Raw genomic sequence first — 20900 nt, 5'->3', positions numbered from 1 at the left:
CGGCACCTGTGGCTCAACAGAGTAGGGCGCTAGCCCCATATGCCAGAGGTGGTGGGTTCAAACCCAGCCCTGGCCAAAAACTGCCAAAAAAAATTAAATTAAAAATAAAAGGACAAGGATGGGTGGCGCCTGTGGCTCAGTGGGTAGGGCACCGGCCCCATATACTGCGGGTGGTGGGTTCAAACCCAGCTCTGGCCAAACTACAACAAAAAATAGCTGGGCATTGTGGTGGGCGTCTATGGTCCCAGCTACTTGGGAGGCAGAGGCAGGAGAATCGCTTGAGCCCAGGAGTTGGAGGTTGCTGTGAGCTGTGATGCCACAGCACTGTACCCAGGGTGACAGCTTGAGGCTCTGTCTCAAAAAAAAAAAGACAAGGATGGGCAGCGCTTGTGGCTCAGTGGGTAGGGCGCCGGCCCCAAATACTGAGGGTGGTGGGTTCAAACCTGGCCCCAGCCAAACTGCCACAAAAAATAGCTGGGCATTGTGGTGGGCGTCTGTAGTCCCAGCTACTCGGGAGGCTGAGGCAAGAGAATCGCCTAAGCCCAGGAGTTGGAGGTTGCTGTGAGCTATGATGTCACAGCACTCTACCGAGGGTGACAAAGTGAGACTCTCTACAAAATAAAAAAAAAGGACAAGGACCTGATTGAGAGATGGTAACTGGCCAGGTGAGGTGGCTCATGCCTGTAATCCTAGCACTCTGGGAGCCCCAGGTGGGTGGATTGCTTGAGCTCACGAGTTTGAGACCAGCCTGAGCAAAAGCAATACTCTACTGTCTCTACTAAAATATAGAAAAACTGAGGCAAGAGGATTGCTTGAGCCTGAGTCGGAGGTTGCTGTGAGCTATGATGCCACAGCACTACTCAGGGTGACAGCTTGAGACTCTCTCAAAAAAAAAAAAAAAAAATAGAAAAAGTAACTGGAAGCGAATTTTATTTTATTTATTTTTAATCTTAAGACAGAGTCTCACTTTGTCGCCCTCTGTGGAGTGCATCGACATCATAGCTCACAACAACTTCCAGATCTTGGGCTTAGGTGATTCTCTTGCCTCAGCCTCCCGAGTAGCTGGGACTACAGGTGCCTGCCATAACCCCAGGCTATTTTTTTTTTGGAGACCGAGCCTCAAGCTGTCACCCTGGGTAGAGTGCTGTGACATCACAGCTCACAGCAACCTCCAACTCCTGGGCTCAAGGGGTTCTCCTGCCTCCGCCTCGCGAGTAGCTGGGACTACAGGCGCCTGCCACAATGCCAGGCTATTTCTTGGTTGCAGCATCATTCTTGTTTGGCGAGCCCAGGCTGGATTCAAACCCACTGCTCAGGTGTATGTGTCTGGTGCCTTAGCTGCTTGAGCGACAGGCGCCAAACCCAGGCTATTCTTTTTTTGTTTTTGTTTTTTGTTGTTTTTGTTGCAGTTTGGCTGGGGCCAGGTTCAAACCTGCCACCCTTGGTATATGGGGCCGGCGCCTTACTCACTGAGCCACAGGCGCCACTCGAAATTTTATTTATTTATTTATTTATTTGTATAGAGACAAGAGTCTCACTTTATCACCCTCAGTAGAGTGCCGTGGCACCACAGCTCATAGCAACCTCCAACTCCTGGGCTTAGGCGATTTCTCTTGCCTCAGCCTCTGGAGTAGCTGGGACTACAGGCGCCTGCTGCAATGCCTAGCTACTTTTTTGTTGCATTTTGTTTGGGGTTGGGTTTGAACCCACCATCCTCAGTATATAGGGTTGGCGCCCTACCCACTGAGCCATAGGCACCATCCCCAAAAGTGAAGTTTTAAAAACACAAGTAGCCAACATGAAGCTGCACAGACAGAGCCGTCAAGATCCTTTTATTCCAGCATTTACAAACTGTTGGCTGAAGGCACATAACCAACCAAGGTTGGTGCATAAATGTCACCTGAACGTCAAGCCTGCCAATGGTCCAGGTAATGTGGGGAAGTGCACTGGAAAGCAGCCCTGGAATCAAGCCCTCTCATTACTGATAAAGTTAGCAGAGGCTCCTCACCAGAGCAAGAAAATGTAGCACAAGGCCAGTGTGATGAAGAGTTGGCCAATTAGTTCTGGCCCGCTCAGGTTTTTGGTTTGTTTTTTTGTTTTGTTTTGTTTCTGAGACATAGTCTCACTTTGTCACCCTGGTTCGAGTGCCATGGCTTCAGCTCACAGCAACCTCAAACTCTTGCACTTAAAAAATTCCCGTGCCTCAGCCTCCAGAGTAGCTGGGGCTACAGGCGCCTGCCACAACACCCAGCTGGTTTTTCTATTTTAGTTGGTGGGGGCTCTTGCTCTTGCTCAGGCTGGTCTCGAATTCCTGAGCTCAAGCCATCTACCTGCCTCAGCTTCGCAGAGTGCTAGGGTTACAGATGGGAGCCACTGTGCTCAACCACCCGCTCAGCTTTTGGAGGAAAGCAGGCTAGAACAACCCTCTTCATAGACTACAAGCTCCAATTCCAGGGTCATGCCTTCTCTGTGAACCTGGTTTGACTTGGTGGGTTCGTGTGCATAGGATAAACACGGGGTAGCCTCTACTACGCAGCTTCCTGCCAAGTGCATTTCCAGGGTTGTCACCTCAGGGTCTTCCTGTCACGGGCATAGATGAGTAGGGAAGGGCGACCCTACCCTTCTTAGTGCAGCTGTTAGGCTGCTAATGGGGACACAGACCCAGTATTAAGTAACTTAATCACCCCCACCCACATTCCCTCCATGTCCTGCTTTTTTGCCTGGTACATCTGAGGCGTGATAATCTTCCAGAAGCCAGAAATCTGTATTTTTATGTCAACTGTCTTGATTTTTAAATGTTGGTAGACCAGACCAAACCAACACACGTAGGTACAGGTCAGGTCTAGTGCCAGACCTCCCAACTGGCAGCCTCTGACTCCATCAGGTCTCTTACACACCCCTAGCCACGTCTCAGGCTTTAGCGGGAGGAGCCTTGTGCGTCTGACTAGAGAACAGTAGTCAGCACACACCTCTACTTTACACTGCTGAAGAGACGAGGAGGAAGCAGAAAGAAAACCAGAGGGTCTTTATTGGAAGCAAGACTGGCCTTCAAAGGGCCCCACACAAGAGTCAAAGATGCAATTACTCAGGTGGCTCAAAAAGGGAAAAGGATTTATTAGACTATTTCCAGGACAGGGGCAGTGGCCATGTTCAGTGTTCTCACACTCAGAGGTAAGAAAAGGCAGCAGTGAAAACCCGCCTCGACTACCTTCTCTCGTTCTGAGCAAAACAGCTTTGTGCTCACAGAAACCACCTCCTCCTGCAAGAAGACCCGGGCCCTGGATGCCAGCCTAGGGGGATGGGAATGGCTTATCTTACTCTCAGTCTTTGAGGCAGAGCTTGGGCTGGAGACCATGTAGGGACATCAGCCAATCTGTTCTCAAGGAGCAAAACTTGGGCATTAAAGGAACAGGGTAGTAGGGCTGTGCCACCCACACTGTGGCTACTGTCACCCCTTGATGCTTCCAGGCGATTTTGTCTTTATAAACAAGACGAAAATCCAAGCAGCATTAATTTAGGAGAACAAAAAAGGATTACAGAGAAGATGACACATGGGGCATGGAAAGGAGTTGGTGAGCATCCAGGAGAGGAGGAAGTGGGAAGACCAGGATCCACCATGTGCCCATCGGGCCGCGAAGCATCTCTGTGGCGGTGGACGCCCTTCCTTCCTGCTCCCTGCTGGTGGCCAGATGGCAGAAGGGATGCTGTGGTGACTTTAGGATGAGCCCTGCAGCCCTGTCTGGCCACTGACATGGGGAGTACCATAGATTTGCCCTAATCAATCTCCCACCTTCACCATCACCCAAGTGAAGAAGCTTTTAACTCTCCTGTCCAAAGTCCTCTGAGAATTTCTTCACTTTCAGGAGGTCATCTGCATTCACTGTGGGCCGGGTAGTGGCCAAAGACCGAAGCATGTCCGACTGCAAAGATAAGAGCACGCGGCTGAGAAGAAGCCCATCCCCAGGTCCTCAGCCTCGCCTCACTGCACACCCGTGCAGCCTGAGTGGGGAGAGGCCTGCCTTCAAGGTCACCCCCACATGCAGAACTCCCTATAGCTGTCCTGCTTGAATCCACCTATGGCAGGAACCCTCTTCCCTCTCAAGGCAGCTCCTACCGTTTCCAGGCAGGCCTATTTCTGCTCTGAGACAGTCGAAGTTCTGTCATCCGTATAATTAACTATACGTCCACCATACCAGCCACAGGGTAGACACCTGCCAGGACAGCACAGGCAAGATTAAGATAATGAGAGGTCCAGACTATTTGAGTGAGCGGCTGCCTTTTCAACTGCATCAGATCTAACTGTCCTGCCATACATTCACTGGTTCCTTCTGTGTACCAGATCTGCCGAACTACGGAATGATAAAAGTCACATTATCTGGATTTGATTTTTTGGGGTGAGAGACAGAGTCTTACTTTGTTGCACAGGCTAGAATGTCATGAGATCATAGTTCACAGCAATTTCAAACTCCTGGGCTCAAGCAATCCTTCTGCCTCAGCCTCCCAAGTACCTGGAACTATAAGTGCTTGCCACCTCGTCCGGCTAATTTTTCTATTTTTAGTAGAGATAGGGTCTCACTCTTCCTCAGGCTGGCCTTGAACTCCTAAACTCAAGTGATCCTTCTGCCTCAGCCTCCCAGAGTACTAGAATTGCAAGCATGAGCCATGCCTGGCCTTGAACTTTGCTTTCTGCAGAATATAAAATGCTAATGCTAAAAAATAATAAAATAAAACGAGTCTCACGGCAGGAGCCCTAGCTACTCAGGGCTGTTAGAGCCATTCTTGGTTTAAGAGGAGCCACTGCAGCCCAGGACACATGGAGGAGACCTTATTTTTTATTTTTTTAGAGACAGAGTCTCACTTTATCACCCTGGGTAGAGTGCTGTAGCATCACAGTTCACAGCAACCTCCAACTCCTGGGCTTAAGCAATTCTCTTGCCTCAGCCTCCCGAGTAGCTGGGACTACAGGCACCTGCCACAATGCCCGGCTATTTCTTTTGTTGCAGTTTGGCCTGAGCTGGGTTTGAACCCACCACCCTCGGTATATGGGGCTGGCACCCTACCTACTGAGCCACAGGCACCTCCCAGAGGAGACCTTATTTTTAAGCATGGACCCAAGCTTACAATTTTCTGGGTTTTGTGCAATCCTCTCTTCCAAGTGGCCACCTACCATGCAAACCACAGGCTCTAAGAGTTTGTCACCGGGGACGTCCATCCAAGTCATCTCTATGGCCCCCGGATCCCCTGGTGAACATGGGGTAAGGAGGTCATCAATCATGATGCTGGGGTTGGTGCGGGAAGGACCAGAGACCTGAAACCAAACAGGAATTTGACTTGTTGGAGGGGCTGCCCTTCTATTTGGAAAAGGGACAGGCCTGCTCAAGTTTCTAAGGACATCCTGGAGAGAAGGCAATGCAGGGTTTCTAGGTTAGCAGAGTCAGAGGTGGGATGGGCTCCCATACACAGGCCCAGGAAGAGTCTGGTTATTAGCACATCTCCCAGCCACTGTCCTCCAGAATCTCAATTTGTAGCTCCAAATGCCTTGATTATCTTCCTCCTTAATTGGAAAATGTTTTTCCAACTGAAGTTTGTGCATTGGCAGAAAATTACCCAAATGTCCCCAAGGCTCATTCTGTCACCTCTTTCAACTCTCAATACACACCCTCTCCTCCACGCGTCCTTTGGCAATGCAGCCTGCCCAGACACTACCCTAAGACTCCTGCTCCCTCTCACCCTGCTCTTCTCCCATCACCTCTAAAAAACCAGCATTCATTTTATGTCTGTGTCCTCTCAGAAAAGGAGGCTCCTGGAGGGCAGGTTTTTGTCTCTTGTGGTCACTAATGACTCCCCAGCACCTAAGATGGTGCCAGGCACACAGTAGGACCTACAGCAAGCCCTCAACAAAGATATGCTGAGTGAATGGTGAGCCCTCCTTACAGCCGGTAATTCCATACCCAGCACTTTCCAAACATTTAGTGCACAAGAGCACAGTGCTGATGGAGGCAGCTGCCATGGTGTTAAGACAGTACACTGACCTCTGGTTTTACATATTCTAAGATGGTCACGCTTAATCAAGAACTGCCAGGGGCGGCGCCTGTGGCTCAAGGAGTAGGGCGCCGGTCCCACGTGCCGGAGGTGGCGGGTTCAAACCCAGCCCCGGCCAAAACAAACAAACAAACAAAAAAAAAAAAAGAACAATAAAGATTTATTAAAAAAAAAGAACTGCCAGGAAGGCAGAGTGGGTGCAGCCCTGCCCCCAGAGCCTGCAGCCCACCTGACGCTTGCCCTTGGTTCTCAGGGGGACCAAGAATGTGTCACATGAGCAGCTGGGCAGCAGGAACAGGAAGCTGGCAAAGAAAACCAGTATTTCTCTTCCCACATCCAACTTTCTCTGAGATTTTCTAAGCTCTTGCTTACTGGCCTCTCACCTTTTTGAAGTGTGTTGCCGACTGTACTTTCCGTACAGGCTGCATGAGGGAGTCCCGCACGATGATGCTAATGTCTGCGCCCGAGTAGCCTTCTGTTTTGCGGGCCAGCTCTTGGATGTTAGCATCTGTGAGGCTGTGGGGCGTGCTCCCCAGATGTAACCGGAACATCTGGGCGCGGGCAGCTTCCTCTGGCAAAGGGATGTAAATTCTCTTTTCAAACCTAGAGAGCCAAGCACATGGCAGGAATTGCAAGCTGATGACAGCATGGTATTAACAGGAGGGCAGCACGGAGACTTGTGAGTGAGGCAAGATGCACTTTTTTACAGGGCAGCAATGCTGGCAGGATGGCCCTCAAGCCAGTGCCACAAAGGACTCTGCTTGACATGCAGACTCAGGGAAGACTCCAGAGAAATGGGGTCAGGCAGGCTGACCATGGCTGGAGAAAGACTTCAGTCCCTGGTTCCTACTGGGAAGACTTACCTCCTTCTAATGGCTGAATCCAACACCCATGGGATGTTTGTGGCACCAAGAACCAGAGTCCCATCATTGTTATTCCCCACCCCTGAAAGAAAAGGGGACAAAGACAGTGGCTCTAGACACCTACCGGGGTCAGTCAAAACCTTGCGGGGACAGACCTCAGGGTTTTGTTACCATCAAATGAAGCCATCCCTGTGCCCCCACTGGCAAGGTCCCAACTAAAATTAAACCATGTCCTAGTCTTGCTTTGCCAGGGGTGAGGAGACCTACAGTGCTGCCTGCCCTGAGAGGCAGAGGCCTCAGGAACCTCTCCGTGCTGAAAGGCCACTCGAGGCCTCAGGAGATGGGGCTGAGAAGGGCTCTCCAATCCGAAGACAACCAGCTCCAGCCACAGCTAAATAATGAAGCCAAGGGTTGGCTTTAGGTGGAATGAAGACCAAGGGGACTTGGAACTAGCACACACCCTGCATTTGGACCAAGAACTCCGTTTTGATCCTTCGGGCAGCCTCACTCTCGTTTTCATTTCGGGATCCACAGAGGGAATCCACCTCATCAATGAAGATGATGGAGGGCTTGTGCTGCCGGGCCAGCTCAAACAGGTTCTTGACTAGCCTGTGGAGGTGAGAAATGGGGTTAGGACCTGGATACTCTCATACATACCCACACAGGTCCTGGCTGCCACTTCTCTGAGACCACAGTCACACTTGGATTGCAGAAAAAAACAGTGGTAACAAATCCTCTGGCAGCACCGTACCAAGAGGAAGAGCAAACTTAGCCTCTGCCTCAAACTCTGGGAGCCCCATTTGTTAGCGCTAGACTTAGCCCAAGTCCGTTCCCTTCTTCAGACCCTCAGTCTCATCATCTGCAAAATGGCAATCAGGGTGGGGAATATGTTAACCATATACAACGCCCCGATACTCAACTGCCATCCAGGTATTCTTAGCTCTTTTCCCTTCCCTTCTTTAGCACCTCATCTCTCCCAAGTTCACCTGCAGGATGTCCTGGCCTTGTCAGGACAATGTCCCATCCAATAAGCTAGTGATACCGCTCTCCTGGCTACTCTCCCTGAATATAAACAGCAGCTCCTCTGGGAGGTGACCCCCAAGAGGCAGGGAAGCTGGTCCACCTGGTGCCGACCTGACTTACTTTTCACTCTCCCCCAACCACTTGGACATCAGATCTGAGGAGGACACAGAGAAGAAGGTGGAGTTGTTGGCCTCTGTTGCGACGGCTTTGGCCAAGTAGGATTTCCCTGTGCCAGGAGGTCCAAAGAGCAGTATCCCTCGCCAAGGGGTACGCTTGCCTATAATAAAGAACATGTGGATGTGAGCTTCGTACTGACCGGAGAAAGGGAACAAAAAAGGCAAAAGATCTTCACTGTAAATTCAGTAAGAAAGGAAAAGTCTATAAAACAAATAATTCTAGAAGCAAAGGAATGAAGAGAACTAAATTACCTGTTGAGAGCCTGGCCCTCATCCTTCCTAATCATCTTGTGACCTTACAAGTGACATTGGCTGGCCATGCCCACCACTCACTGGGATGGCCAACTCACAGGTCTAGTCACAACAGTTTCTGGGCATGGTGAGCAGGCTGGGGCCTCTCCTGACTGACCACATGGTGGGGCTGGGCCCTGGTCCTCTGCAGGATATAGGAGCTGAGTTGCCATCTGTTTCCAGAGACTACAGAGTGTAAGCCCACAGGCTGGGTCCAGGAGCCTGGTGGCTTTTATGACTAGGCCTAAAGTGGCTCAACTCTCACCTGTGAACAAGTGTGGGAATTTAATTGGCAAAATGACAGCTTCTTTGAGGGCCTCCTTGGCTCCCTCCAGCCCAGCCACGTCACTCCACCGTATGTTGGGCTTCTCCATCACAACGGCACCTGCAAGGGGAAAGCCGACCCGGAGAGCCCGGCCCATGAGCAGGAGCTGACCCCACAGGGTGCCCACACCATGTCCCCTCCCACTGCCACAGGGCCTCAGCCTCTTACCCATCAGTTGTTCTTGCAGTTTCTTTTTCTCGGGATTATCCCCTTCACTGTCACTATCACTGCTGGGAAAGGAGACAGATCATGACAAGATGGCTGTCAGCCTGGGAGCAGAGAGACTTTCTGAGTGAGGCCAGGCTGTGCCACCACCAAAGGGTCAAATATCCCTTTCCTGCTCACACGGGTGACAGGCAACCAGGTGCCTTGAGGGTGTCTGGGCCCACATTCTCAGCAACTCACCTCTGATCCTCCGAACACTCCGATAACCCAGCCCATAACCCATAACTCAGTAAGAAGATGGGACGAGACAGCAGCACTCTCCCGAAGGCTGGTGAGGGAATGCGCTCTGGCTGCTAAGTGCAGCCAGGGAAGCAATGCAGCCGTCCGGAGCCTTTCTGCTGACTCAGGGACAGACAATATGTGGCTGTAACTCCAAAGTAGTCACATGCCAAAGGACAAAGAAGAGGAAACATGTAAATCTAAAGAGGAACACCTGGGGAGAACAATACAGTAACCACCTTCTTCTCGGTGGTCATTCCTACCCTGACATAGTTCTTCGTTTGTTTGCTTGTTTGTTTTGTGAGAGTTTGCCAGTCTCACTCTGGCACCCAGAGTAGAATGCTGTGGTGTCATAGCTCACAGCAACCTCAAACTCTTGGGCTTAAGCAATCTTCTTGCCTCAGTTTCTCCATTTTTGGTAGAGGCAGGGTCTCAGTCTTGCTCAGGCTGGTCTCAAACTCCTGAGCTCATGCAATCCACCTGCCTTGGGCTCTGAGACTACAGGTGTGACCCACCACGCCCACCCCAACACAGTTTATTTTTCATCCTCAAACTCTTAATTCCAGGGCCAGGTGTGGTGGTTTATGCCTATAATCCTAGCACTCTGGGAGGCCAAGGTGGGTGGACTGCCTGAACTCCCAGGTTCCAGACCAGCCTGAGCCAGAGCAAGACCCCGTCTCTAAAAAATAGCCAGGTGTTGTGGTGGGTGCCTGCAGTCCCAGCTACTCGGGAGACTGAGGCAAGAGAATCGCTGGAGCCCAAGAGTTTGAGGTTCCTGTGAGTTACGATGCCACGGCACTCTACTGAGGGCAGCAAAGTGAGACTATCTAAAAAATAAATAAAAAAAATTAAAAACAAATTTTAGGGCAGTGCCCACAGCTCAGTGGGTAGGGCACTGGCCACATACACCACAAGGCTGGCGGGTTCGAACCCAGCCCAGGCCTGTAAAGCACCAACAGCTGCAACAACGAAAGAAAAATAGCTGGGCATTGTGGTGGGGACCTGTGGTCCCAGCTACTTGGGAGGCTGAGGCAAAAGAATCGTTTATGCCCAAGAGTTTGAGGTTGCTGTGAGCTGTGACACCATGGCACTCTAGCCAGGGCGACAGCTTGAGACTCTGTCTCAATTTTTAAAGACTTCTTATTCCTCCTGGAGATCCTAGTCTCCCTGCCCCTTCCTAGTCTGTTTTTCACTGGGGAACCAGAACACGGCTCATATTCTCCATCCCAGAGGAGAGGCAGCTGACACACCACCCATTTCTCTCCTACTCTGTGACTCTCCTACTTGGAGGACCCTCCCCTCATCCCACCCCCAGGACAGCACTGACATCACTATGTGGGCGAAGCCCAGAGGCAAGAGGCTATGGAGACAACATTGGCTCAGGAGTCAGAGATCGGGCCCTGGACATGGGTCCAGGCTTCATCATGGTGGGCACCTGTAGTCCCAGCTACGCAGGAGACTGAGGCAGGAGGATTGCTTGAGCCCCGGAGTTTGAGGTTGCTGTGTGCTATGACACAACAGCACTCTACCCAGGGCGACAGAGTGACAGTCTGTCTCAAATTAAAAAAAAGAAGTATTCTGTGAACTGCTTACTGAAAGCAGCTGTTGGTGCTGCCATTGCTGTATTATGAGGCAGATTCCCTACAAGGAAGGTACAGTGGAAGTCCAAGGAGCATTAGCACCAAGAATGACAGCAACACGTGAAGCAGGCACACGAGCTCAGGGCTCCAGGCCTGCCGTACACCCCTGCACTCACCCCTTGCCCTCACTCTGACTCTCTTTGACGGGCTTCTTGCCGTGCTTCTCTTTGTTTCGTAAATAATCCTTCAGCTTCTCAGCCCGGTCTAGGTACTGCATGCACTTGGCTCGAATGCTCTCCTTAGCCTTGTCGCTGTGTGCCTCATCTGCAAAGGGAAACCAGAGCGAGGCCCGGTGAGCCCTGTGTGCCCACCCTCTTCTTCCAGCAGCGCTAAAGCCAGCAAGGACCCGAGCATGACTCACACTTGATGGCATGGAGGAAATACTCCACGGCATGCTGATAAAGTCGCAGCGCCTCCTCGTAATTCTTGGCTTTATCCTCTTCCGTGGCTTTCGTCACCAGATCAATGGCTTTCTGGAAAGGCAAAGCAAATAGCTCAGTGTTTCCTAGGAGATCAAGGAAGCCCTGAGGTCACAGACAGCAGGATGAGAGACAATAAGAGACGCTGCCAGGCCTGTGGATCTACTGCTCGCAGACTGTTCTCTCAGCCTACTTCTCCAGCATCACCTAGAAAGGCCTTAGATACCAGGCTTTAAAGGCTAGCTGTCCCCGTCACAAAATGCTTTTACAGTTAAAAGCAACCTCCTCCCCCTAGATGAAGGGCTCAAGTAGAACTAGAACTTTATTTTAGAAATGTAAACAATATAACTTAATCATTGATATCCTCACATTAATCTGGAAAAAAAAAAAAAGCAACCTCTATCTCAGTCCTCCGGATTTCAGCAAGTGGACACCTGCCCTATCAGGCAAAGGCTGAAAAGGGTGACTCCGCAGGACTTTTCTTTTTTTTTTTGGTAGAGACAGAGTCTCACTTTATGGCCCTTGGTAGAGTGCCGTGGCCTCACACAGCTCACAGCAACCTCCAGCTCCTGGGCTTAGGCGATTCTCTTGCCTCAGCCTCCCGAGTAGCTGGGACTACAGGCGCCCGTCACAGCACCCGGCTATTTTTTTGTTGCAGTTTGGCCAGGGCTGGGTTTGAACCCGCCAGCCTACTCACTGAGCCACAGGCGCCGCCCCCACAGGACTTTTCTATTCCACTGCCTCAAAGGAAAGAAACTGACCTGAAAGCCTGGAAGCAACTGACTGATGATTTTGCTCAGTAAAGAGGCCAGAAACTGCACTTGGCCTCGGGCAAAGAAGAGCCAGCCAGCTAAGAAAGGTCTTCAATGATCTGAGAGTTTCTTAGAGACTTAAAGACATTTCTACCCCTTCTACTGGCCCAACTCAACTCGTTCCTCTAGAATGGAAAGAGAAGACAATTTTCCTGAATTGTCTAAAGCCGATACCTAGGGACGGGATGGTAAGACAAACGGCTCGATATACCAGTAGCTCCTGTAGGAAAAGTGCTTGCTTACTCCAGAGGCAATGACATGCTGCCAATTGAGGGGAACTGTGCTCTGGAACCTTCTAAGAACTCTGTGAGAGCATCTTTGGGTCTCTTATAAATCTTGTATGCCTGTGCCCGGGCGAACTGAGAGCACCTACATATCCATTTTTCTAAAAAATAACACTTGTTTTATTCAACAAGCACTTCTGAATACCTGGTATAAACAGTGCTGTTTTGGGTGTCACAAAGAACTAAAAGTAGAAGACACTGTCCTTATCCATAGCTAGAGGCATATATTATTTGCATTTATACATTTTACAAATAAAATAAGAATATTTATAAATTCACATTATAAATAAAAATTGTTAAATTTGTTACTATGGAATTCTGGCTACGAACCAAATACAAGAAAAAGCGAATACATAAAATATCTTCACAAGTTTTAGGGACAAGGAGAAAATCAGAGTATGAATTACATATCTTTTCTGGTATTAACTTTTCTTTTTCTTTTGAGACAGCCTCACCCTGTCGCCCTGGGTAGAGTGCTGTAGCATCACAGCTCACAGCAACTTCCAACTCCTGGGCTCAAGCGATTCTCCTGCCTCTGCCTCCCAAGTAGCTGGGAAGCTGGGACTACAGGCGCCGGTCACAATGCCCGGCTATTTTTTTTTTTTTTTTGGTTGCAGCCGTTATTGTTGTTTGACAGGCCCGGGCTGGATTCGAACCCACTAGCTCAGGTATATGTGGTTGGCACCTTAGCCACTTGAGCCACAGGCGCCGAGCCTCTGGTATTAACTTTTAACTAAAAAGATGAAAATGAGTTCATAGGCAGCACCTGTAGCTCAGTGAGTAGGGCACTGGCCACATACATCGGGGCTGGCGGGTTCAAACCCAGCCAGGGCCTGCTAAAGCAATGACAACAATAACAAAAAACTAGCTGGGCATTGTGGTGGGTGCCTGTAGTCCCAGCTACTTGGGAGGCTGAGGCAAGAGAATCACTTAAGCCCAAGAGTTTGAGGTTGCTGTGAGCTGTGACGTCACAGCATTCTACCGAGGGCAACATAGTGAGACTCTGTCTCAAAAAAAAAAAAAAGACAAGAAAAAGAAAGAAAATGAGTTCATAATGCACGGTCATATTTCTGGTAAACATATCCATATCCACATTTTTTTTTTTGTAGAGACAGAGTCTCACTTTATCACCCTGGGTAGAGTGCTGTGGTGTCACAGCTCACAGCAACCTCCAACTTCTGGGCTTACATAACTACAGGCACCTGCCACAACGCCCAGCTATTTTTTTGTTGCAGTTTGGCCGGGGCCGGGTTTGAACCCACCACCCTCAGTATATGGGGCCGGCCAACACTTTTTTTTTTAACAGAATGTCACTCTGTCACCCTGGGTAGAGTCCCATGGCGTCATACCTCACAGCAACCTCAAACTACTGGGTTGGAGCGATCCTTTTGCCTCAACCTCCACAGTGGCTTAGACTATAGCCGTCACCACAACACCTGGGTATTGTTTTTCTATTTTTAGTAGAGACAGGATCTCAGTCTTGCTCAGCCTGGTCTTGAACTCCTGAGCTCAAGCAATCTACCCACCTCAGCCTCCCAGAGTGCTAGAATTACAGGCATGAGCCATCGCACCTGGCCCCTGTATCCAATTTTTTTTTTTTTTTTGCAGTTTTTGGCCGGCACTGGGTTTGAACCCGCCACCTCCGGCATATGGGGCTGGTGCCCTACTCCTTTGAGCCACAGGTGCCACCCATATCCAATTTTTTAAACCAAAGTTTCACCAATCCAGGAAACTCCAGCAGCATTCTCCAGCTCAGTCAGATTCAGCACTAGCTGCCGGGCAGGCAGATCCCACCACAGACCAGCAAACAATCAACCTCCTGACCGCTCTTGGCAGGGCCAGGACATTTGTTCAGCCCATCTGCAAGTAAGAAAGCTCCGAAAGAAAGACACACAGCCCTACAAAAGGAACTGGCTGGGGTACGTCAGGCCAGGCTGATGTTATGTGAACTCAGCAGATGGCAGAGAAGGGAAGCCATGCAAGAGTGCTGGCTACTATTTTCCAGCTTCAGCTTTCTTCACTACCTGTGAATAGTGAATGGCTATGAGCCCCAAACCTTCTTGGACAATTCGCTTAAGCACAAGCTTCACTTGTCTACTCTTTCCCCATGATGCTCTTTCAGATAAAATTGGAAGGCAGTGTTTCTAGCCCTGGTGGCTTGCCTTCTCCAGAACAAACATCCCCAGTTCCTTGGTCTTTACTCTATACAGCTTCTTTCTTGGGTCTGTCTTCAGAACAACAATACTTGACTTATGCTCTGCACTGAGCAGAACAGACCAATCCCCCATCTTCTAGATCCTCTATTAACATTCAATTTTTCTGGCAGCACCTGTGGCTCAAACCCAGCCCCAGCCAAAAACTGGAAAAAAATTTTTTTTATTTTTCTGGCAACCACTTACAGTTTTTCACATGCATGAGGCCTTAGTTTCAATGGGGAGCATAGGGTTTGGTGGAAGGGGTGTTCGTTTTTTTCAGACAGAGTCTCACTTTGTCACCTTGGGTGGAGTGTCATAGCTCAAAGCAACCTCAGTCTCTTGGGCTCAAGCGATCCCCTTCCCTCAGCCTCCCAAGTAGCTGGTACTACAGGCACCTACCACAGTACCCAGCTAGTTTTTCTATTTTTAGTAGACAGGGACTCACTCTTGCTCAGGCTGGTCTTGAACTTGTGAGCTCAACCGATGCACCCGCATTGGCCTCCCAGAGTGCTAGGATTACAGGCGTGAGCCACCTCACCCAGCTGAGAGCAACAGTTTTACCTAACAAGAGACTAAGTTGACAAATAAAACTGTCAGCCCTGCTGCATCTGTAGTAACATGTATGGCAAAGGATGAGGATGATAGAAAAGGGTAATAAAAGAGGGACTGAAAAACTTTTTGTACAGGACCAGACAATATTTTAGGTTTTGCCAGCCAGCCAATCTCTATATCGATAACTCTACCTTTGTAGCATAAAAGCGGCCACAGACAATATGTAAACAAACGAGCAAGGATGTGTTACAATAAAACTTTACAGATGCTGGCAGTACCCATAGCTCAGTGGGTAGGGTGCCGGCCACATATACCCAGGCCGGTGGGTTCGAACCTGACCCAGGCCAGCTAAACAACAATGACAACTATGAAAAAAAAAAAAAAAAAGCCAGACATTGTGGCAGGCGCCTGTGTCCCAGCTACTTAGGAGGCTGAGGCAAGAGAATAGTTTAAGCCCAAGAGTTTGAGGTTGCTGTGAGCTGTGACATCACAGCACTCTACCGAGGGTGACATAGTAAGATTCCATCTCAAAAAAAAAAGAGGGGTGGCGGTGCCTGTGGCTCAAAGGAGTAGGGTGCTGGCCCCATATACAGGAGGTGGTGGGTTCAAACCCGGCCCTGGCCAAAAACTTCAAAAAAAGCTTTATAGTTGCTGAAATTTGAATTTCATATGATTTTCAAGTGTCATGCAACATCTTTTTTTCCAGCTATTTAAAAAAGGTCAAAACCTTTGAAATTCCAGTCACAAAGGAACACATATGATACCATTCATATAAAATGCCCAGAATAGGCAAATCCAAAGAGACGGAAAGTACATTAGTAGGTATGTAGAGCTAGGAAGGATAAGGAATTAGGGGTGGGGTGACAGCTAAAGAGTGAAAGTCTTCAGGGAATGAAGCTTTTTGTTTTTGAGATGGAGGCTTGCTATATTGCCCAGGCTGGTCTCCAACTCCTGGCCTCAAGTGATCCTCCCACCTCATCCTCCCAAAGGCCCAGTCTAGAGCAGGGGTCTTCAAACTGCAGCCCACGGGCCACATGAGGCAGTGTGATTGTATTTGTTTCTGTTTTGTATTTTTACTTCAAAATAAGATATGTGCAGTGTGCATAGGAATTTGTTCATAGTATTTTTTTTTTTTTTTTGTAGAGACAGAGTCTCACTTTATGGCCCTCGGTAGAGTGCCAGGGCCTCACGCAGCTCACAGCAACCTCCAACTCCTGGGCTTAAGGGTTTCTCTTGCCTCAGCCTCCCAAGTAGCTGGGACTACAGGCGCCCGCCACAACGCCTGGCTATTTTTTTGGTTGCAGTGTGGCCGGGGCCGGGTTTGAACCCGCCACCCTTGGTATATGGGGCTGGCGCCTTACCGACTGAGCCACAGGCGCTGCTCCTGTTCATAGTATTTTTTTAAAACTATAGTCCGACCCTCCAACGGTCTGAGGGACAGTGAACTGGCCCCCTTTTATTTATTTATTTATTTATTTTTTTTGTAGAGACAGGGTCTGACTTTACGGCCCTCGGTAGAGTGCCGTGGCCTCACACACCTCACAGCAACCTCCAACTCCTGGGCTTAAGTGATTCTCCTGCCTCAGCCTCCCAAGCAGCTGGGACTACAGGCGCCCGCCACAATGCCCGGCCACTTTCTGGTTGCAGTTTGGCCGGGGCGGGCCTGAACCCGTCACCCTCTGTATATGGGGCCGGCGCCCCACCGACTGAGCCACAGGCGCCGCCTCCCCTTTTCAAAAAGTTTGAGGACGCCTGATAGAGACATGGTGCACAGTGAAGGATGTTCTAAAACGTGATTGTGGGTTCAGCACCCGTAGCTCAGTGGTTAGGGCGCCAGCCAGGGACACCAGGGCTAGCGTGTTAGAATCCAGCCCGGGCCTGCTAAACAACAATAACAACAACAAAAAAATAGCCAGGTATTGTGGAACGCACCTGTCGTCCCAGTTACTTGGGAGGCTGAGGCAAGAGAATTGCTTAAGCCCAAGAGTTTGAGGTTGCTGTGAGCTGTGACTCCACAACCCTCTACTGAGGGCAACATAGTGAGACTCTGTCTGAAAAAAAAATAATAAGGGCAGCGCCTGTGGCTCAGTGAGTAGGGTGCCAGCCCCATATACCGAGGTGGCGGGTTCACCCAACTCGGTCAAACTGCAACAACAACAAAAAAAATAGCGGGGTGTTGTGTCAGGCACCTGTAGTCCCAGCTACTTGGAAGGCGGAGGCAAGAGAATCACCTAAGCCCAAGAGCTGGATGTTGCTGTGAGTTGTGACACCATAGCACTCTACCGAGGGCAACAAAGTGAGACTCTGTCTCTAAAAATAATAATAATAATAATATAATAAAACATGATTGTGTTGATGGCTGCACAGTTCTGTGAATACACTAAAAACATTGAACTGTACCCTTTAAATGGGTGAGTTGGATGGTATGTGAGTTGTAACTTCAACTATTGTTTAAAAACCATAAAAAAACAAGGCCTGGGTGTGGTGGCTCATGCCTATAATTCTAGCACTCTGGGAGGCCAAAGCAGGAGTTCAAGACCAGCCTGAGCAACAGAGACTCTGTCTCTAAAAATAGCCAGGTGTTGTGGTGGGCACCTGTACTCCCAGCTACTTGGGAGGCTGAGGGAAGAGGATCACTTGAACCCAAGAGTTTGAGGTTGCTGTACGTCTGTCTCCAAAAAAAAAAAAAAAGCCCATAAAAAAGTTCCTTCTTTCTTTCTTTCTTTTTTTTAAACAGAGTCTCATTCAGTTGCCCTGAGTAGAGTGCCATGGCATCATCTACCTTGCAACAACCTCAAACTCTAGGGCGCAGGCGATCCTCTTGCCTCACCTCCTGAGTAGCTGAGACTACGGGCACTGCCACGATGCTCCGCTAGTTTGTTGTTGTTGTTTTCTATTTTTGGTAGAGCTGGGGTCTTGCTCTTGCTCAGGCTGGTTTCCCAACTGCTGAGCTATAGGATCCACCGGCCTCGGGGTCCCAGAATGCCAGGATTACCGGCATAAGCCACCGCACCCACCCCATAAAAAACAAATTTTTAGCTCACACGCCATCCAAACAGTGGCTGGACAGATAGGATCCGCAGGTTCTGCTGGCAGATAGTGGGCTCTGTCTGGCTTTGGACTAATTCCTAGCCTAGTACCCCAGCTTATACCATACCTGTCCCCACGTCTTCCTTCACCTGGAGTAACCATCCGCCCCCACCTCCAGGCATCCGAATGATGCCGGCCCTCAGATGCCCCCGCTTCCATAAGTCTTGTCTAACACCCCTAAGCACTTTACCTGGCGTCCTTACTGTGCACTTACTATGTCCCAGACACAATGGTTAAGAATGCTCTACCTGGATTATTCACTCGAGCCATGGTCACAACCCTACAGGGTATTACCCCATTTTACAGATCAAAAAACTGTTTCCATGATCAAAAAACTAGCCCAAGGTCACAAGTGGCAGAGCTGACATTCACATCCCTGACTGACACCTGAGCATGCTTAACGTTTTCTGGCCTGCAAGACTGACAGCTCCTGAGGGGTGGGTCCGTCATTTATCCAGGCAGCGCCACCCAGCACGGTCCAGGGAATGAACGAGGGGTCGCAGGCCGAGAAGAGGAAGTCGAGACTGGGTAAGGACCCAGGGCTTGTGCCAAGAGAGGCCAGGCTCTTCCAGAACCCTGGGCAGGAGGAGAGAGGGAGTATCGCACTCTGGACAACCAACCCCAGGCCAACCAGCCCCCAGGCCGAGCTCCCCGAGGCGGCGCCAGTGAGGCCCGGGTGAGGCCGATCCATACGGCGGCCCGGGGCGCCGGTGCATGTAGCGGCCACGGGGCTCCGCCAGCTGGGCAACGACCGGGAAGCTGGGGGTGGAGGAGCCGCTCGGCTCCGAGCGCGTGAAACGGAAATGGGCGAAGGCGGGAGTGGAGCGGCCGGGGCGGGTCCGCGAGGCTGGGGCTCCACCGAGGCCGCCCGCCCGCCCCGCTCTACGGCCGGAAGGCCCCGCCGCGCCGCCTTCGGCCTCAGCCGCTGGGCCGGGCCGGGCCGGGCCTGGTACCTGGAGGGTTGTCGTTGTCATTTCATCTCCTGGGTCCGCCCCACACCCTGCGGCGCTGCTTGCGACCTCGGTCTGGCCCCGGGGAGCCGAGGTACTGGGTCCGGCTCAGGGACCCGGCGGTCGGCGCTGGGCGCTGGATGCGGGTAAGGCAGCCGCTAGCAGCCGGAGCCCGGTCCGAGGTCGAGCGAGAAGCGCGGCCCAGAGCGGTCAGGCCCGAGCAACACGGCTGCCCCCCGGCGGCCACAGCTCGCACTGCAGCCACCGCTCCCCGCAAAGGCCGGGCGAGGGCAGGGGCGGGACGAGGAAGGGGCGGGGAAGGGAAAGGGGCGAGGAAAGGGTGGGACTAGGGTCGGGGAGGGGCCCAGCGGAGGCTGGAAAGGGCCTCACCAGGGGTCGAGGGGCGTGGTCCGTGGGTGGGCCTATGGGCGGGGCCAGGTAGAATCCGGAAGTCCTGGGCCTCTCCGGGAATAAAACAGACCCTATTAGGGAAGTTTTACTTGCACAATAAAACTAACTTCCCAGACCTTTGGTTTCCTCGTGTTTAACAGAGTATAATAAGAATAATACCTGGCTTGTCTGGCTTTTAGGGCGAATGAATGAGCTAGCTAATGCAAACAACGTGTCCCACACTGCAGGTTCAGTCACTGATAACTGTTATGACTCTAAAGCTAGTTTTTTTGGGTTTTTTTCCCCCCTTTATATCATTTTATTTTATTTATTTATATTTTTATTAAATCATAACTGTGTACATTGATGTGATCATGGGGCATCATTCTCTAAAGCTTGTTTTGTTTTGCTTTTTAAATATTAACCCTTTGGCCGGGCGCGGAGGCTCCCCCCTGTAATTCCAACATTCTGGGAGGCCGAGGTGGGCGGATCGCTGAGCTAGAGCGAGACCTTGTCTGTAAAAAATAGCTGGACTTGGGCGGCGCCGGTGGCTCAGTCAGTCAGGCGCCGGCCCCATATACCGAGGGTGACAGGTTCAAACCCGGCCCCGGCCAAACTACAACCAAAAAATAGCCGGGCGTTGTGGTGGGCGCCTGTAGTCCCAGCTACTCGGGAGGCTGAGTCAGGAGAATCGCTTGGGCCCAGGAGTTGGAGGTTGCTGTGAGCTGTGTGAGGCCACGGCACTCTACCGAGGGCCATAAAGTGAGACTCTGTCTTTACAAAAAAAAAAAAAAAAAAATAGCTGGACTTTGTGGTGGGCACCTGTGTACTCCCAGCTACTAGGGAGGCTGAGACCAGAGAATCACTTGAGTCCAAGAATCTGAGGTTGCTGTGAGCTGTGACGCCAGGCACTGAAGGCAACAAAGCGAGACTCTGTCTAAAAATAAATATTAAACTTTGGACTTTTCTCTTTAGGAAAATGGCTAAACCTCTGAATCTGGGGCCTTCTCCCAGGCAAACTTCACAGAAGTGAGAGAGAAATGCATTCTAGATTGATGAACCAACCTGTGCAAAAGCCCGGAGGAGGCCAGTGGTGGGGAAACGGGCAGAAAGCTTGGGTGGCCAGACAGAAGGAAATGAAAGTCTAACTTGAACTGAGGTTGTGGAGGGGAGCAGGGGCCAGGACCTTTCACTATAGTAAAGATTTTAGGTTTCTCTCAAGAACAATGGGAAACTTTCTTTAAAGGAGCTTTTGGGGCTCGGCACCTGTAGCTTAGCAGCTAGGGCACCAGCCACATACACTGGAGCTAGCGAGTTCCAACCCGGCCCGGTCATGCCAAACAACAGGGACAACTACAACAAAAAAAATAGCCAGGTGTTGTGGTGGGCGCCTGTAGTCCCACC

At 50.6% G+C, this 20900-nt stretch overlaps 1 protein-coding gene across 4 annotated transcripts; it reads right to left on the bottom strand.

Moving 5' to 3' along the window:
• Positions 1 to 3092: 3092 nt before the first annotated feature.
• On the bottom strand, positions 3093 to 19607 carry VPS4A (vacuolar protein sorting 4 homolog A). 4 transcript variants are annotated; one of them, XM_053605256.1, is made up of 11 exons: positions 19110 to 19607; positions 11166 to 11277; positions 10921 to 11068; positions 8889 to 8947; positions 8661 to 8780; positions 8049 to 8205; positions 7366 to 7514; positions 6906 to 6987; positions 6426 to 6645; positions 5168 to 5308; positions 3093 to 3920 (listed from the first exon to the last, which is right to left on the bottom strand). In XM_053605256.1, exons 1-11 carry the CDS (start codon positions 19128 to 19130, stop codon positions 3819 to 3821), a joined length of 1311 nt encoding a protein of 436 aa, XP_053461231.1. In that variant the 5' UTR covers positions 19131 to 19607; the 3' UTR covers positions 3093 to 3818. The 4 variants fall into 4 exon arrangements, with proteins under 4 accessions (XP_053461231.1, XP_053461223.1, XP_053461204.1 ...); XM_053605248.1 differs by having other exon boundaries at positions 8889 to 8950; positions 19110 to 19606; XM_053605229.1 differs by lacking the exon at positions 19110 to 19607 and adding an exon at positions 18544 to 19080 and having other exon boundaries at positions 8889 to 8950.
• Between the last annotated feature and the right edge of the window lie 1293 nt (positions 19608 to 20900).

Source organism: Nycticebus coucang, chromosome 2, assembly GCF_027406575.1.
Source record: "Nycticebus coucang isolate mNycCou1 chromosome 2, mNycCou1.pri, whole genome shotgun sequence".
NCBI classification, from domain to species: domain Eukaryota; kingdom Metazoa; phylum Chordata; class Mammalia; order Primates; family Lorisidae; genus Nycticebus; species Nycticebus coucang.
The sequence above is the reverse complement of the archived record's forward strand: the minus strand, read 5'-3'. Positions and strand labels throughout refer to the sequence as shown.

Coding starts and splice junctions, on each gene's coding strand:
- VPS4A (XM_053605229.1), bottom strand. CDS start 18,606: ATGACGGACCCACCCCTCAGGAGCTGTCAGTCTTGCAGGCCAGAAAAC. Junction 6,646..6,905: donor GATTCAGCCATTAGAAGGAG/GTAAGTCTTCCC, acceptor TTGGCTCTCTAG/GTTTGAAAAGAGAATTTACA. Junction 3,921..5,167: donor TAGAGCCTGTGGTTTGCATG/GTAGGTGGCCAC, acceptor TTATCTTTGCAG/TCGGACATGCTTCGGTCTTT.